At 42.4% G+C, this 17,829-nt stretch overlaps 1 protein-coding gene across 2 annotated transcripts in view; it reads right to left on the bottom strand.

Annotated features, from left to right (window-relative positions):
- The window catches only part of NEDD9 (neural precursor cell expressed, developmentally down-regulated 9), a 97,957-nt gene that overhangs the window by 26,663 nt on the left and 53,465 nt on the right, over positions 1-17,829 (bottom strand). Inside the window, exon 1 of one of the 2 annotated variants that reach the window (XM_082753574.1) lies at positions 11,549-11,671. The exons of the other annotated variant lie outside the window; for it this stretch is intronic. Coding sequence (XP_082609700.1) covers positions 11,549-11,560 — 12 coding nt within the window. The 5' untranslated portion in view covers positions 11,561-11,671. Of the gene's footprint in view, positions 1-11,548; positions 11,672-17,829 lie in introns of those variants that run through there. 2 annotated transcript variants of the gene reach the window in all.

Genomic DNA, 17,829 nt, shown 5'->3' with positions numbered 1-17,829 from the left:
AATTCAGTTGCATGATAGTTGCAATTGTGCTCGCTTAAAACTGAAAGTACCCATGGTCTGTAAACAACTCTGTTCTCCTGATCTCCTGTGTTATAGCAGCACAGCAGCCATGCTTCAGTTAATGAGAGCTTTGACTTTTTTGACTGGAAAGTCTCTGGACTCTCTGGACTTGACTGGATACTCTCTAGATGATATGCAGATTCCAGTGCCCACAGTCCCAAATTTCAACATCAATTGAGACAGAAGTAAAGTTTTCAAGGGTTCACTACATAAAGTGAACCTGGTATTTCATGTTTTTTCAATGCCAGCTCTAAATCCATTCATATTCTCTGTAAACTTTAGATTTTTCTCTTTTGAGTCCAGGATGCATGTCCCAGTAAAACCTGGCTGAGAACAAAAGATGCTGCCCTGAAAGCTGTCACATGTCCTACATGTAGTACCTGAAGTAAAAAAAATAAAAATAAAAAATCTCTCCGTAAACTATTTTTCCTCTCAGATGCAAAAGAGATTACAGGCCAGATTCAGATGCATAAAGACTGCATGAAGTCCATCTCAGACAAGTCAAAGTTGTCTCCTGTCTCCTAAACCTACAGTGATCAATGGCTAGCATGCCTGCAGCTGAACAAAGACACACAAAAATATTTTGAAAAATACGAACTATTTTTGTTAGCCTTCCCTAAAGCAAAGGGAACTGATAAAATTCTGTTATTTTTAATTTGAAGAATGAAAGGTTGCTTGTTGATGAGACTGAATGGCAGAAGAGGGAACTGAGAGAGCGGTGGAAACATCTATTCCTGCTGTTAGAGTAAACACAGACAGTGACGTGGGTAACAAGAGCGTGTGAGGTGCATGCAGCCATGCAAGTAAACACAGGAATGATAAATGACATGCTATGAGATTAAATACAAAAGGCTCCTTAAGCGCCAAGGGCTGTGGTGCCAAGCTCCTGGTGCAGAGCTGCTGACCTGAGTGCTTAGCCAGTGCTGCCGTGAATGAACACTGAAGGAAAAGGGTCAGCCAAATGTAAGCTCACTGAAGTGCAGTCACTTCCCTCAGAGGTGCAATCTGATGATGTTCCAGAGAACACAGGTCTGTGCATACTACACCCCACAAACCAGAGTAGGGGGCATTGTGTTTTTTTGTGTGTTTTATTTTCTTCTTTGTTTTGTTTTTAAATATTGCTTCCTATCTGTGGAGTTTATGCAAAAATAGAACCAGGGAAATCACTTCTGTTCTTATCTGAAGAAGGGTGGGATTCCTCTCTATTATTGGACAAATTGTTTCTTAAAAGCCCAAATGGCTTCTTTTCTAAGTTTTGATAGCTTAGGAAAAGGAAGAGAGCAGCAAAGGAAGGAAAGGTAGGGAAGACACCCCAAATAAGTGCCTGTGCACAAACCAGAAGCTTCATCTTGGTTGGATTGCTTTTAACTCTCCATCACAGAATACTTTCGTAAATATTCTCCTGTCTCCTTGTGGTTTTCATTATCTCTTGTTTCTGCTTTAGGTTTAAGATGAATCACTGCTGCTCCACAGTAAGCTTAAACATTTATGTACTCTTGTATGGTTGCAGTAGGCCTAATAGTAATGATTTGCCTTTGAGAATGAAGAACTGATCTGAAAATCCAGTACGTTTTATTCTGACAGAAAAAGTTTGACAATAAGCACTAGGCAAGGGTGATGTTCATGCTCTACTACACCTTCTGACAGAAGAGCTATAGTGAAAGAGTCATTGGTTGTGTTAAATTGGTGCTTTTTAGCTCCCATCTCCCTTTCTACTTCTCCCTGTCACTGCCCCTGAAATAAAGAATCTACTGTGCTGCATTGGCAAAGAGAGAATCTATTGAGGCACAGTAGGTTACAGTTGTAGCTACAATAAGCAACTTTTCACAATGGCTATTTAATACAAGTTGTCTAAGGTGACAGGCTAAGACATTCAGCCTTGGAAAATGTCTGTTGCTGTCCTCCTCTAATGTGGAAGAAGGCAGTGATTTGCATGGGTTATGGACTGCAAAATGGTCCCTTAGTGCTTGGTGGTAGCAGCCTGTGTGTGTGCAGACCCATAGTAGCTGGGTGCCAGCAGCAAGCTGTGTGCAGGTACTTAACCTTTTATCTTAAGTCAATAGCTCCACAGCGGAAGCAGGAAATGCTACCACAACATATATGAAACAGCTTGCTGCACCACCAGGGCAGTGCTGTTACCGCAGCTTCAGCAGGACAAGCAGAGGGACTTTGAGAAGCCCTTAGCACCCAGATCAGACTGGTGGTCTGTCCACTGGCTCTGGGAAACATAGGCAAAAGCCATAGTTACCTTCTTTAGGCTCTCCTTTGCTTTCTTCCACAAAAAAAAAAACAAAAAAAACCAAACAAACAAACAAAAAAACCCCTCTGTTTTAGAGAAGACGCTTTTCTGGTTAAATGTTACTAGCCAAAATAATTGCAAGTCCCGCCATCTGGAAAAAAAAAAGGCAGTTTTCCATGCACATATTTGGAAGGTTGACTTTACAGCTAATGAGAGAGCAAGCTACGAGGTGACAGCCTGCGCAGAGCCCTAACAAGAACAGATCTTCTGCCCTGAGTATCCTCAGTCTGGTCCTGTGTATCTCTGGAACACAGGCTGCCAGTCATGCTGAAGCGTGCCAAGCTGTCTGGAAGTTGTGATGTGGAAAATCTTGGGTCTGCAGAGAGGAAAGGCAAGTGTCTAATTTCAGTGTTCCACTGAGCTGTCCCAGCTCTCGTCTGGCCTGAGAGGCCTAAATTGAGGAGTTTGCTCTGAGCTGCTTGTGGTAGTGAGACCAGTTATGCAGTAAGTAAGGCTGATAAGTCCATATGTACCCTCCTTACTGGTTCATGCTGGGGTAAGCCACAGGAGGGCATGATACCTGTCATGCTCTGGATATATTCACAGTCGGCTTTTACAGGCACGATATTCCACCCAGGAGGGGTGGCAGGCAATCAGCTAGCAGATCAGCTAGGGCTCAGGCACTTCACACTCCTGCTTGCTGATGTGGTCCATCAGTTCTTCCACAACTGGGATTCAGGCATGAAGTGAACACATAAGAGACCACATGCTCTCAGCTCTGAGGACATTTTTGTTTCACCACAGCTATCCCTTTTTAAGCATATAAGAGAGACTCATGTATCCAGACTTTTTGCAGGCAGTCAGCAAAGTATTTTACGAAACTGAGGCAGCGCAGTGAACCTGCAATTTGGGAAGGAATCCAAGTGCATGAATCCTAAAGAAGATAATATAAGAGCAGCTGCTTAGTGATGAAAGGGAGATGGGGGTAAGGAAAAATGTGAAAATTAAGATTATTAGCAGACAAGATCCTTCATTGTTCTTCACTGAGTGCATCTGCTTTTTGCTGTGCCTGACATTTCACACTGGGCAAGTGAGTTGAAAACACAGTTCCCTTGCTCAGAATCTTTTTTTTTTTTTTCCTTGTTTGGCTGTTCATTTGGTTTTAGTTAGAGGGGATGTGAGGTCTCAGGGGGCTGCCCTGCTTTCCTGGGCATTACACAGATCATCACAGAAATATAATTTTAGATCAGACATTGCATAAGGTGTTGATTTATCAACTCTTATCTTTGATGTAGAGATGGGTGGTTGTACCATTAATGCCTTTTGCATCACATTAGACCTCTGAGGTGCTTGGTTAGCATGCAGAAGAGGCTGCTCCCTCCCACACATAGTAAACTCCTGCTTGAGCTCTTGATGCTGGGACTGAACAGGCCATAGCTGGGCTAGAAAAGGGCCTGGCTGAGGCAATGCGCTTTAGCTCAGTGTTGGGGGACACCCATGAGATTAATGCACTCTGCTGGTATGTTGTCAGACCACACAGCCTGGTTTGGAGCTATCACACAAGGCAGATATGTTTAGAGACAGCACAATCAACAGCGAGGCAGAGCAACAATCCCCTGATCACATATCCTGATCTTATTCCACCGCCCCCTGAGTTTCTAAAGTGTTGAAATCTTTTCTTTGCTCTTTCTGGGAACACAAACCACATCCCCTAACTTCTTACTTTCAAGACCCATTGATATTTTGGGAAATTCCACCACACCTAACTCACAGAGTTTTCTGTACGTATTTTACCCTTGTAACCAGTTTCCTTTCCCCCCACCCAAGGAAGGGTGTGATCTAGCTCCATGACTTTTAAAGGCCTTTTCAAATCTGTCTGAGGACTGTGTGCCTCCTGTGATATCAACAGGAAAAAAAAAAAAAAAAGGAAAAAATAAAGTGTGCAAACAATAGCACTAGAGTAAATATTATCTCACTGTGATTAAACCGCAGTACCTCAAAATCAAAGAGCATGTGGAAAACCTAACCTCTTTCCCTGAGGCAAGCAATTAAAACTTAATGAAAGGAGATTGGATGATGAATGTGTAAAAATTGAAGGAGCAGAAGGAAAAAAAAAAAAAAAAAGGAAGGATGGAAAGAAAGAATCCAGAAACTTGTGTTTTGAGTTCTCAGTTTTCCATTTTCTGGCATTAGCGAGCAGCCTTCTTCCAGAGAAATTTTCCTTAAAAGAACCTCTTGCTCCCAAATTTAACCCTTCCATATGCAACTCTTTGGGGATACAATCACAGCTTGACTGTCAAGAAACCATAGCTGTGTAGGCATAAGACTTCGGTATTGTCACAGACCTTTGTGTGATGTCTTCAGCTTTGGAAAGTATGACTAATTGATTTTAACATTTAAAACTTAGCTGAACTGGGATGTGTTTTTCTTCTCCCAGCTCTTTCCAAAAACTCTTCACAGAGGGGAAAGCCATCCTTTCCCATAACTTCATCACCCACCTGAGTTACTAAACAGCAGCCACAACTTGCGATGATGCCCCAAGAGTTCAGGTTACTGGGGGAAAACAAGCCTGGGAACTTGTGTCCCCAGGCACCCTCCTGCAGCCTGGCAGGGGGACAAGAAGCCACAGCTGCCTGGAGATCACACGCCTGCAGGGTAGGCAGGCCTGGCTGTCAGATGAGGCTTGGCAGGTCCCATCAGGGTCTTCTCCAGACCACTGGGCACTCACCAGAAGTCAGCAGAAAGTCACCAAAGTACCAGCACAGCTCATTTTTTGGCAAGCTGACATTTTCTAGGGAAGCATTCTCATGGAGATGCAAGAAGGGAGTGTGTTTTAGCCGGCTGTCATTACCATGCTTGTTCTCAAATTGAAATAAAACTTTAACTGTATTCTCGATTGCATGAGAGACTGGTTTGTGGAGCTTAAGGGCTGTAAATGAAGTAAACCAAGATAAGACAGAGAGAGAAAAAAAAAGAAGATATCTGCTTGTAAACTAGGCTCTTCTGTTACAGCCTTCTGTAACAGTAAAAGATGATTTATTACCCTAAGCTTTTTATCTGGATGTAAAGTCCTTAGGAGAAAGGTATTCATGAACATACCTACTGTAAACTGCATGTCAAACAAACAGTGTACACTTCCAGATGGATTTTATATATATAACATATATATATTATATAATATATATATATATGTTTCAAAGACAATCACAGAATCTTCAGTCTGTGCTTCCCTCCCTCCTGACCTCAACTAAGCAAAATATTCACTGGAGGAATTGAGATAAAGTCCTAGGATGGGACAGCATTTTCTGAGATTTGTTGTGACCAAATGATTCACATTATTGCTCCTGCTAAATTTTTCAACCTTGCTGTGAGTGAGGCCTGTTTAAGAAAGGACCTCTGATGTGCTGACTGCATTTCTATAGAGTAAACCCCTTCTTATTACTCTTCCTTTCTCAGGCAGCCTAATTCACTTGGACTGTGAATGAAGCACCCTTGAAATAAACACAGAAACATAAAGGCAGGAATAGGCTTCATCCCTACAAAGGAAAAAAAAAAAAAAAAAAGAAAAAAAACGTTTTTGTCATGCTAAGCACTTGGGTTTCTCAGACTGCATACTATAGCTTTAGCAGTCCTGTTTCTTGTCAAACACAAACTATGTCCAAATCCGCTATGGAAAAATGAACTCCTTAAAATTAAGACAGTTTCCACTACTGTAACGTCTAGACCAACAGGCAAATGAAAAAGGTCACTTGCCAAGAGTAGCCTGTGATAGACAGGTAGCAAAACTCAAGGGCTGTACTCTTTATTGCTGTAAAGAGACAAAGCTTCACTGATACTGAGAGCTGCAGCCATTTACAGGCAGCAAGGAGTACCTTTAAATGCAGATTTACTTAGCAGTAGCCTGACTTACAAATATTTATGGCATGTATTCAGCAATATTTTTAGCAGTACAGACCCAGAGGACTGTCTGATTAATCCTACTGCAGACCAACTATAAAGCATATTTTGGCAGTTGGAGTACTGTTGTTGATGAACGTCCACTGCTTTCATGAGTGTTCAGAGAGCATGTATTACATAAAGAAGTGTCTTGAAAAGTGACTTCCAAATTTATGATTCCAAACACCGCTGAATGTAGGCTTTTAGAGGTATCTGCTCTCTCAAAAGGTTCAGCAATTTCTCTTCATCAAGGGCAGGCAGAAGTAGGAACACTCAAAGACGCAGGTTCTCCAGCTTTGTCACAGCTAAAGCGGACACCTGTGTATACTGATCTTTGTGCTCCAGACTTTAGGGACAAAAACATGCTTACCTCCTATTGGTATCAATAGGACTTACACACCTAAGTGTTTGGGATAAGCTAATCTAAATAAATTAGGCAAAACAAAAGTGACTTTTGCTACCTCAAGTTGTTGTGTACTGAAGTCCTCCCATGGCTTCTCCCATCTTTGGTAATGGCATTGAGACACGGAGGGAACTCTGTGTTTCAATTGTTTCTCCTAGTCTTTGCATGTAGAGAGACACCACGCTGTTTGCTATTTCCAGACACTAAAGATTCCAGATTCCTCTTTGCCTGCACTCCTGTGCAAGAGCAGGACTGTAGGCTTGCTTCTCTCAGAGCACTGCCATGAGTACATGTCCTTTGCAAGACGATGAATATAAGATTATTGTTTCTTACTGTGTTTAAAGTTGGCCAAAGAAGCCAACCAGGGACACCCCTTCCAGTAGTGGAGCAGGGAGGTTGTGAGTGACTCAGAATTTCCTCCTCTCAACTTTTACTTGGGTCACTAGTCAAGCCTGACCCTACTGCAATGACTCTAGTATTTGTAATGTTGTAGAGCAACAGGTACTAGGCAATTCAATCACAAACTCCTGAGACACCACACGTAGGAGTTCAATGTTCAGCGATAAGTTATCAGTGCAAGTATAATCTTTTCTAACCCTGACTGTTGCCATGCTTGAGATTGAGATTCCAAAGGTGATTCCATACAGTGTTACAAACTGATCCCAGAGTTAATGCTGAATTCGCAATAACACTTCATATGACTTCTCCAAACGCTAGCCTGTGTCCTGCAGAGTGGTGATCATTGGCTTAGAAGGGCTGCAAAACTTTTTTCCTGTGCTTGAAGTTTTTCCTTTGCAGAAAATGTTTCCATGAAGCCTTACTATTAGGCAGCTCTACTCTCTAATCTGGTAAGGCCCCATCTGATCATCTCATTAGATAGTACGGCATTGTTTTAGACAACTAGCTCTTGATGAACAAGCTTACAGCTACATTACTAATGAGCAGCTGTTAGCATGAAAACACAGAAGTTTAGAGAACATGCAAAAAACTGTATGCTGTTAGCTGTAACACTTTGTCCTGGCTCCTCCCTCTGAAATAAGTTCTGTAACATCTAAGACCCGACACCTCCACCTGCAAAATGAGACTAACAGTACCTTGCTATCTTAGGACGTCTCTGGGAGGCTAAACAAATTCTGTCACAAGTTTCTCAGATACCTGGATGTACTGAGGCAAATACTGCCATCAGGTGTATAAATACAAACTTGAGACTTAGAAGCTGTATGTAAGTCTACCGGAGGGCAGGGGCAGCATGCAGAGGCCAGAGTGGGGAAGAGCAGAAATCTGAGAACTATGGTGGCTCTCCAAGTTTTGTGAAGGAGCCAGTCCTGCTGCTACTTCTCACTAGTGCTGCTGCTGATAAATGCCATTAGGCCTGATCCTGCTGGGATTCTGCCATCTCCCTCCATATGCGTACAGAGGAGAGAAAAATCATGAAACTTTTACTCTAAACTCATGACCATAACAGAGACAGCACAAACTTGTACAGTTTTCATTTTGTTGGTTTGTTGCTCTAATATGTTTCTCTAATATGACCTTCTCCAAGGTTTTACAGCTCCTACTTACTTCTAGGTTTGATTGTCACACTGTGATGGCTGAGATTAAAGAAAAAAAAAAAGAGGAAAACAAAGAGTGTGAGGAATAAACAAGACAAAGAGGATTGGTTAGTAAAGTACAGGCAGTTCTTTTCCCTTTACATGGCCTAATGCTTGAAGTCTTTCATTGCCAGGGTTACAAGCAGCTTTTCACAAGCATTTCTGGTTGGGAATATAGTATTTCTTCCCAGCGACACTATTTTGTTTGTCTTGGCACGCAGGCATTGTAATCAAGTCTATATATTACAGCACTGTGCCTTAGCACCAATGGCAGGCATTTCAAACCCTATTTACTTAGGTTTCTTCCTTGCCCAACATATTATCTAAAAATAGATAATCAAGACCTCATACTTTACATCTACGTCATTCCTTTTGGCTTAAGTGAGGTAAGGAATGTACTTCTTTTTCTCTTCTCTTTCATCAACTGTATGAATCTTTTAGTAAACAGCTAAGTCCCCTTTCTCCTTCCCCCTCTTTTTTGTCTTGCTTGTGAACAGCCAACAACACAACAGCCTTGTTATGACAATACCCTGCTTCTTTTGCTTGTGTCACACTTGCAGTGCCAGAGATAGGGCACTGGAATTACTGGCCAGAGATAACCTCTCCCACCCATGTTCTTTTCTGTTCACGGTAACCCACAGATATTTCTGTTCCGACATACTGCATTTCAGACGTAACTGCTTCATCCTTGGAGTCACAATCAGTCTGTGTTTGGTTCCAGAAAGAGTGGATTCCACCTTCTGATTTCAAGAGTACTGGAATAGCATCCTTCGAGAACTTGAGGGGATACAATTTTGTGGAACATGGGGATTTAGCACAAAAAGATGCTGTTGGCATCAAATGAGGAAGAACTGGGGCATTACCATAATACAACTGCACCCTACAGGAATTAGTTTCTGAAAGTAGCTTTCAGACAATTCAGACTAAGAAATACTAGCAACCAGCACAGATGTATTTGTTATGCTCAGTGCTTCCTATCTTCCCATGGCTCAACTAAAATAACTTTTGTATTCTCCAGTATTTAACTTGTACATGAACGGTAGAAGAATACCTGACCTGAGGTCAAATCTGTCCTTGGTTTACAGTCACATCTTCACCGAATTTCACACAGTAAATAAAATATAGAAATATACAGACATCTAAGGTTAAGTTCTAAAATTGCTGAAATCCACATGAATTTCCTCCCTGGCATTCGGGGGACTTGGGTATTAGAAGAATGTTTGAAGAGTGGAATGAAGAATAAAAGAAACTTGGGTGAAAGAACAAAGAGAGGGAGTAAGTTTTCAAAATGCTTATGAGTAAAAAAAAAGGGAGAAGATAACAGACTGAGTAGCAGAAATTAACTCTAGACCAGAAACAACCTTGGGTTTAGTCACACTGAAAGTGAAGTCAGGAGTGATGAAGAGATGTACTTGGGGTCTCCCACACAAGTCAGTTCCTGTTCCGTTAACACCCTAAGTAGTAATATGGACCTCAATCACTTCAGTAGATGAAGCCTTATCTGATAGACTATCACAACAAAAGTAGAGTGACAACCCCCAAAATAACACCACCGGGATAATACCATGAGCAAAGAAGCAGACCCAACTCTGCACCTGGAAGCTATGCCACCTCTGAAGAGCTGTCACATTCCCAGGCAGAACATAAGTATGTTCTGTTTCTTTATTTTCTGTAAACAATAAAAAGCACAGGACTTTTGTGTTTCCCTATACAAAAAGAAAGAAAGAAAATATCTGAGACTGAATAAGCAGGTAATTTCTTTGTATGTTAATCCAGGGATATGAAGTATACCTAAGGATGTTTGTCCTAGTTAAACAGTGCAAGTAACTACTTCACATTACCTAAAGAAAGCAAACATCGTAGCCTGACAAGAAGATTTCTGAGGTCAAAACCCCTCTTTAAAAAAAAAAAAAAACTTTTTAAAAGGCTTGCTCTTTCTTTGTCTAGCATGCTCCGTCTAGAATTACGTAATCACCTCCTCAAACCAAAGTGTTCATTCCAACCAAACCGGGGGCACAGGAAGCATTATGGAACAGGGCGGACTTCCCCCTTTTCAACTACCTTATTAATTCCTATTCTTGCAGTGCCACTGGGTTACATAGGAAGTGTGATCGTAAAGCACAGGAAGGATGGACGGTTACAAGAAAAGTCAGGGAGTTGTCATAACCATGCAGGACCATTATTTTGCTACTGGGATAAAAGTGCTGCTTAGTTGTGGACAACTGGAAAGCATTTCAGGAGGTCTAACAATGACACTGTGCTCTTTTATTCCCAATTGCCTGATATTTCCTGAGGAGAGGCACAGCTTTCCTAAGCAGGTACAAAGTCCGCCTGAACTGGTCTGAAGGGGGAGTGGAAAGGAGCATGAGAGGAATTTGACCTCAGACTTTAAAGCAGTTATTTGAGAGACAATAATAATTGAAGAAAAAAAAAAAAGCCACCAGATGCAGATCAAAGTTTCCAAAGTCACAGGGTATCTTGGTCAGTCTGTATCTCAAACAAGCTCCCTTTCCTGGTTACTCTTACTGCCACGAGATAAACTGACAACAGCTTTGAAAATGAAGTCTAAACTTTCCCAAGTTTGGGTATGAGAGATCTTCAAACCCTGGGCTGAGCTCAGACATCGGAAAGGCATAAGAATGAGTGTAGACTTGCCTAGACATCCCTCAGACGTCTCACATTAAGCTTTATCCACCACTGCAGGATGTGGGCTCCTTTACACTGAACTCTGCCCATCTTCGGTCCAAAGTCTCCAAGCACGTACCATGCATGACATTTCTAAATCACCTCCCCGTTGCACTGATGCTGCAGTCACTTTTGGCAGAGAAGGTAAAGTTTTTCCTTCCCTCCCCCCCCCTTTTTTTTTTCCTAATCGCACAACATTACAGTATGTCGGTATGCTAATCTACAGCCCCATGAGTGAAGCTGTGCCTTGCCCAGACATTTTATAGCAGGATCAAGTGGAATTAAGTGGAGTAATATTAATACAAAAGCCTGCAAATTTGTGTCTCCCGAATAAAACTCTAATAAAGGGTCTTGAAGGTCCAAGTCCTTCTTTTTATTTAATGGGGAAGAGCAGGGAGGGCTGCCTATCTTTGCAAATGTAGTTGCTTTTTTATTATTATTATTATTTTAAATATAAAGTTGCTTTTTATTATTATTATTGTTTTGGATAAGAAAAATGTTTGGCTGTTTTTTTTTTGTTTGTTTGTTTTGACAGCACATCCCCTTCACCCCCCCAAAAATGCGACTCCCCAAAGCTCCAACCCCGCTAACCCGAGCCCGAGCAGCGGGCACTGGGGTTCCCCGGCAACTCACCTTGTACTTCATGGCTGCGGAGGGGCGGCCAGGCAGGGCTCAGTGCCGCATCGCCGCCATCCCCATCCCCATCATCATCATCCTCGCCGCCGCCGCCGCGTCTCCCCGCTGCGCCGCCAGCCCCGCCGCCAGGCTCCCACGCTCATTTGCATAGCGCCTCTCCCATTGGCCGCCCGCTCATGCGGAGGCCACGCCCCGCCCGCCCCTCCCCTTCCCGCCGCCTTTCTCCTCCCGCTCCTGCCGTCGCGCGGCGGGGCTGAGGGCGGGGCGGCTGCCATTAGGGCTGGGGGTGGGTGGGGGTGCTTGGCTTGAGGGCAGGGACCGTCAGGGGGAATAAACACGCAGCGGCCTCTCCACGCTCCCTACGTCGTGTCCCTTCATCAGCCATGATTACTGTAATGCCCATAATAGAAATCTTTGGGGGGGGGGGGGGGGGGGGGGCGTACACCAGCTTGCTGAGATAAAAGGGAAATAAAGTCTCTGCTTTTTGCCCAAGTTGGCCCTTACCCAGCATTTCTAGGTCACAGATGGACTCAAGACTGTTTCTAGTGGCCTAAGGAAAAACAGCAAAGAATACACTTGTACTACCAGTCTGCAAACATAGCTTCATTTCACAGTACAGTGATAGTCTTAAATTCTCATGTGGCTTGTCCTCTAAGAGAGAGATCCTATTGCTGAAATGGCTTCATAGCCTCTAAAGAATGCAATACTTTTATCTGTAATCTCCCCCATTCCCTAGTTCTAGGCTAAAATAAGTGTTGGTACTGTACATATTTACCAAATGAGTGCAGAAATGTATATTTTTTTCAGTACTCTGCCTTGCCTGCACATGCCCTGGTAGTTCATGGCGTAGGAGTCCTTGCCAATACAAAAGATAGCTCAGTCAGTGAGAAAAGAAACCTTCTGCTTCTGCAGTGCAGAACGTGACTCTGCAACTGTGCTCCCTATTCAGTGCCATAGAGCACTCATGGGGATTTTTTTCTGTTATTTTTTTTCTTTTTGTTTTCTTCTTCTCACCCCGTTTTTCCAAGAAGATACTCAAAGTAGGTACTATTTTATAGTGCTGAGTTTTGGGCAACACTGTTCTGAGTGTACCATCAAAATAAATTTGAGTAGCTTCGAAAGAATACAGCTCATTTGTATGCTGTATCCTTAAGACACTTTATTTAAGGAAAGAATTGTTTCAGTGATTATGCATGACCAGCTTACTGTTAGGAAACTGCAAATCTCCTTGGTGTGTTTCTACAAGTAGAGAGTTTGACCTTTGATATTTATTTATTTATTTATTTAGTGCATGTTTTTGCCTTTCATACTGCAGGGATAAAAATTTCTCCTATGGTATGTTTCCCAAGGACAGAGGATGCAACAGCCAAGGTGTGGTGCTGGACTAACAACCAAATCCTGTTCCCTGAATGAACCCTGTACAATCTCTTGATGCAAAAGCCTCCATTTCTGGCACCATTATCATGAAGATTAATGCATTAGAGATTGTAAAACTACATTAATAAGGACCAGATAACTATCAGAGACAAAAATAAGAAAAGCAGAATCATACTTCTGACTCCACCTATGTATAAATGTAGAGTGTGTCTGTTTTCCAGTCATCCCACCAGTACTTATATTTTTCATGTAAAAGGTGTTTTTCCTTTTTCAGAGGGCTTTACAATCAAAAAATTATGGAAAACAAAAAATTATGAAGCCTAAGCGCATTTGAGAAGCTGTGCCTCTTGCTTTTGTTTTAGCTTGCATTGCCTCTGATGCATTTAAAATGTCCCTGACTGAGTTTAATCTGAGGTAACAGATGTTTTAATGTGAAATTCTAGACGGGTTATTGCCTAGTATGTATTGCCATTTATCCCTCTCCATAACTCATGCTAAAAATCTTTAATTAAACACCACCAGAATGAAATTTTTGACATCAAACCCCAAAGCTTATCAGTGTTGATAGCTGTATGTTACAATTGTAAGGAAACAGATACAAGAATCAGTATTTTACAGGGAGTAAAACAGATTGCCATCTTGCACCACCTCCTCAATAAAGTCCCACTGCTCATTTGATTCATTCACCCGCCTACCCCCTCTCACCTGCTCTATTTACAATCTTAGCTTTTCTGTGCAGTTTGGAGGGGGAGGGGGAGGTTAATTTCCCGAAGGGTGAAATACTCCTGCTTAGTGTGACACCTCTAACAGAACTAGCAGTGTGGCGGAGCTCCCCAGTCTATCATGAATATCAGGCATTAGGTATACCTTGAAAGATATTTGTAAATACAATACTTTAACCTTGACACGGTACCATAAGAAGTGACAGTTGTGAAAAGCACATATTTGTGCACAAGCAGTTTGCTTTTCTCAATGACCTTGTAAAGGGCGATGTCTTTACTATGTAATACCGTATTTCACATTTAGTCTTGTGAAGTTTTAAATTGGTTGCCTTGGATAATCAGCTAAATTATACAATGGAACACGCTGTTGAGGAAGCCAAGGTCTGGCTTCACTGATGTCTGTGTTGTAGAGGCAACTTGAGATGTTCTGGCAAGATTTATAATGACAGGGCCCTATTGAAGTCCTCAGGAGGGTAATTCATGTAATGTGTCTTTTTGCTTCACAGCCCAGCAATGACTTGAATCACTGTCTCATATTTTATGCTGCTGCAGTTCTAGTGAAGTAGCAAGTGGATTCTGACTTCACCTTGTGCCTGCATTGATGCCCTTTGTTTTTTTGCTTTTGCTGAGGACAAATTAATATTACTCTCTGCTTATTTGCGCAACCCAGTGCCCTTCTCCTGCTCTTACACATCACTCTGGTGAGCTTATTGCTTGCTTTATCTCTCACTGTGCCACTGGCTGGTGCCCTCCCTGTGCTCTCCTGATTACCAGCCAGTGCTCTGAGGTATTTAGGGGCCAGCAGCAGGTGAGATAGTCCTGCCACCAAAGGGGGACTTGCTAGCCAGGCTCCGCAGCTTATCTACCGCAACCCTCAGTGTGCACCATGAAACAAAGCCATCAGTCAGGCTGGGAGGGAAACAACCATGGAAGCAAATCAGCCAGCTATCGCCCTGTGACAACTGATAGGATACAAGCACAAGACAGATACCCTACTCTGAAAGGTTACTGAAACAGAAACCCCTTGTTCTGCTTTCCCCATGACACAACCTGGGAAAAGAGAGGCACAGCAGAGTGTCTCCTTCACACTTGAGAGATCCTTTTCAGGAGGAGTCTGTGAGCTTGGTGTTTTAGAAGCACTGAAAGACTTTTTTTTTTTTTTTTTTTTTCCCCACACAAATCCCTGGCTATCCTTTGGATAACATTGTGCAACATCTGCATCACTTCTTGCTGTGATACTTGGCCAGGGGATTGGGATTAAAATTAGTTTAGTTATAGTGCCACTGCACTTTAAGAGCAAAGGAGGGTACTGCTGATCAACCTCCATCCTGCCACCTACATAATGCTATGCAGACTGGTTCAGCTGATATTCAGTGGCCAGAATTTCTTCACTATAGAATGGTTTTGTACACAGTGTGGTGGAATTTCACAGAATGGTGGAATTTGCTTGCTTGGAGAAATCTATGAAAAGAAGATGAAATGCTGCTGTCTCCTGAAAAGAGCATGAACAAAAATTCACCACTGACGTGGGCTGGCTCTTATGTCTGTCTGGACAGAAAGGCCCTCTCTCCCACCTCACTAGGAGATAACGAGAAAAAGATTTCATTCTCACCCAAAGAAGGGAATATTTTTCATTTCATTAAATCAAAACAAAATCTGCTCCATTTTTCTCCGACCAGTGCAGGAAATCTTTTCAAGCTAGGAGTTTATTCCATGTGACAGTAACAGAAGTCTGAAATGCTAGTCAGGATAGTGGTCCAGGGTGGATATCCACCCTATCCAGGGTGGATAGTCATCCCTGTCATGGTCAGGTTTAAATGGAAAGGTCAAGTTGTGAAAGAAAAATTGTTAATTGAAATATCTTTTAAAATTTGACTATCCTTTGCTGTTCTACCTAAGATGCCTGTGGCTAAAGCCACAGAGAATGTTCACTTGCCTTGGTCAAGAATACTACATTTCCTTTAGCATGTATGAACTAATCTTACAGGCATCCCACATCCTTTCCTAAGAAAGCACAAAGGCAGTTTCTCATTCTCAAGAAGGGCATTTTACACAGCTTTACACAGTTTCTTCAGGAATCACCCATTTAACTTTCCAAGTCAACCATCAAAGTCCTGTTTAGTGGCCCTCTTAAGGGGTAAATGTAGGAGTAAATAAAAGGAGTAAATGTAGCTCCCTCTGTCCTCTCTGTTTTGCTTCAAATGCCAGCCAGAAAGAAACATATTGGTGTCCTCCCACCTAAAAAGTTTTGAAAGTGAATCCAGACTTTGTTAGGTTGGGAAATCATGGAAAGCAATTGCAGTTTAGTTATTCTGGCACTGGGATCTCTCTGAGCAACCAGCCTGATCCAGTGATTAAAAACTGCAAAATCTGTTCAGATTTAAATAAAGGATGAAAATAAATACCACTACAATTTCCACTTGTTATTCAAAGCAGGCAGTCAGGTTCTCAGGAGGAAATGAGCATGGGAAAGGGAAACAGTATTAAAAGAGCATGAGGGACCCATCTCACCACGGGAAAAGGAAATGAGAGAACATCAAATGAGAACAAAGTGAATTTCTCTCTGGTCCAAGGCTGAGTACTGACTGCAGATGATGATGCAGAAGAAGCAGCTGCCCTGGTGGAGCAGAGCATCTGGGTCAGCCAAGGGTACTTCTCATCCTGGGCAGCATGGGGAGGACTTTGTCAATTGCAGTTGCACTGACACCTGTAGTGCAGGCAGCCAAGGCAAGCCAGAGACCTGGGCACCTGGATATCATGTGTGTGCTGGGTAGGAGAGACAGCAGAAGCTGGTGTTGTTGCAGGCAATTTCTGGCCTTTGAAATAGCTGCAGCACTGGGGCAGACTGGGTCCCCAGTGCTTGCCTGCCCACGAGCTGATGGTGGTGAGAGGGCAAGAGTAATTTATGGTATGTGAGGAAGGCTGGAGACAGAAAAGAAGACCAGGATGCAGCATGCACTGGCCTATTCCTTCCAGAGATACTGTAAAAGGGTTATTCATTTCCCAAACAAATAAAACAGTCTAACAGTCATGATGGTAGAATACATTCCTTTATTTTCTGCTCTGGCACCAAATGTTTTTAATACATGGGTTAAAAAATACAAGCTTGCTTCCAGACATGTGGTGTGCATGCCATTTGACCTGCTGATGCCAAAAGTTTTTGTTTTGTTTAGTTTTTCTTAAGAAAAGATGAGAAATAGCACTGCAAAAGGCTTCTTTCTAGTTTACAGATGTGTGGATGAAATATGATAGATATACAGGGAGGTTGCTCAAGAGAAAAGATATGCTTAGGCATCATAGCTAGTTTAAGATGAAAGGAATCCAGAACTGGAACTAGAATTACCTCAGATGAGAAGCTTCCCTGTAGCTTAGGCATGTTAAGCTTTTCGTGCAGTGAATTTTTGGTCAAAGCCAAGCAGCCCACCACAGCACTGTTATCCCACTTTGGAATCAGGCTCTTTGAATACGTGTGTTTGGCATAGCGGATTTGTAAGGATGAAGGATGACTCAAATAGCACACAGCTCACCCAAGAAAGAGGGTCTCTTCTGTGGACTGTGGCAAGTTCCACCTGCAAAGGAGCCCTTCACGAAGGAAGGGGCGTGAGCATGGACAATTAAACAGGAAACAGGTCTGGAATAAAGAGGTTCACTTTCCTGTGTCAAAAGTGCCACACTAGTATTTAATATCTAGGAAGGTGAGATTTGCTAGAGAAGCATCAGTAAGTTTTTTCTCAGCAGGTGCACACAGACATATGCAGCAATACGCAGCAATTCCCATCCCCAGAAGTTTTATCTTGAAGAGTTTTTCCCCTGAATTTATGTGGAGGGAGGCTGTACAGAAACCTGGAGCTACAAAATGGCATATGAAGTGGGGTGTACATTGACATCCTTAAAAGCCTATTTTACATAGATTTAAAACTACATCAAATTCCTTGAAATCACATTAATACTCTTTGCAGAGGATTTCTACATTGTAGCCCCATTTCATGGGCACAGGACCAAAGAAGCCCTTGCCTAAATACCCTCCTTCTTCCTGATTTGCAAAATGCATGCTACTTCAGTATGTCAAAAAAAATCAAAACTGCCCCTAAAGTGCAATTTCTCCTGATTTTGTTCATCAGTTTTACACATTGTTCAAGTAATCATCCCATGACTAGACTAGGCAACTGTGTCCATTTT

This window comes from Aythya marila, assembly GCF_965140915.1.
Source record: "Aythya marila genome assembly, chromosome: 2".
In the NCBI taxonomy this organism is placed as follows: domain Eukaryota; kingdom Metazoa; phylum Chordata; class Aves; order Anseriformes; family Anatidae; genus Aythya; species Aythya marila.
The sequence above is the reverse complement of the archived record's forward strand: the minus strand, read 5'-3'. Positions and strand labels throughout refer to the sequence as shown.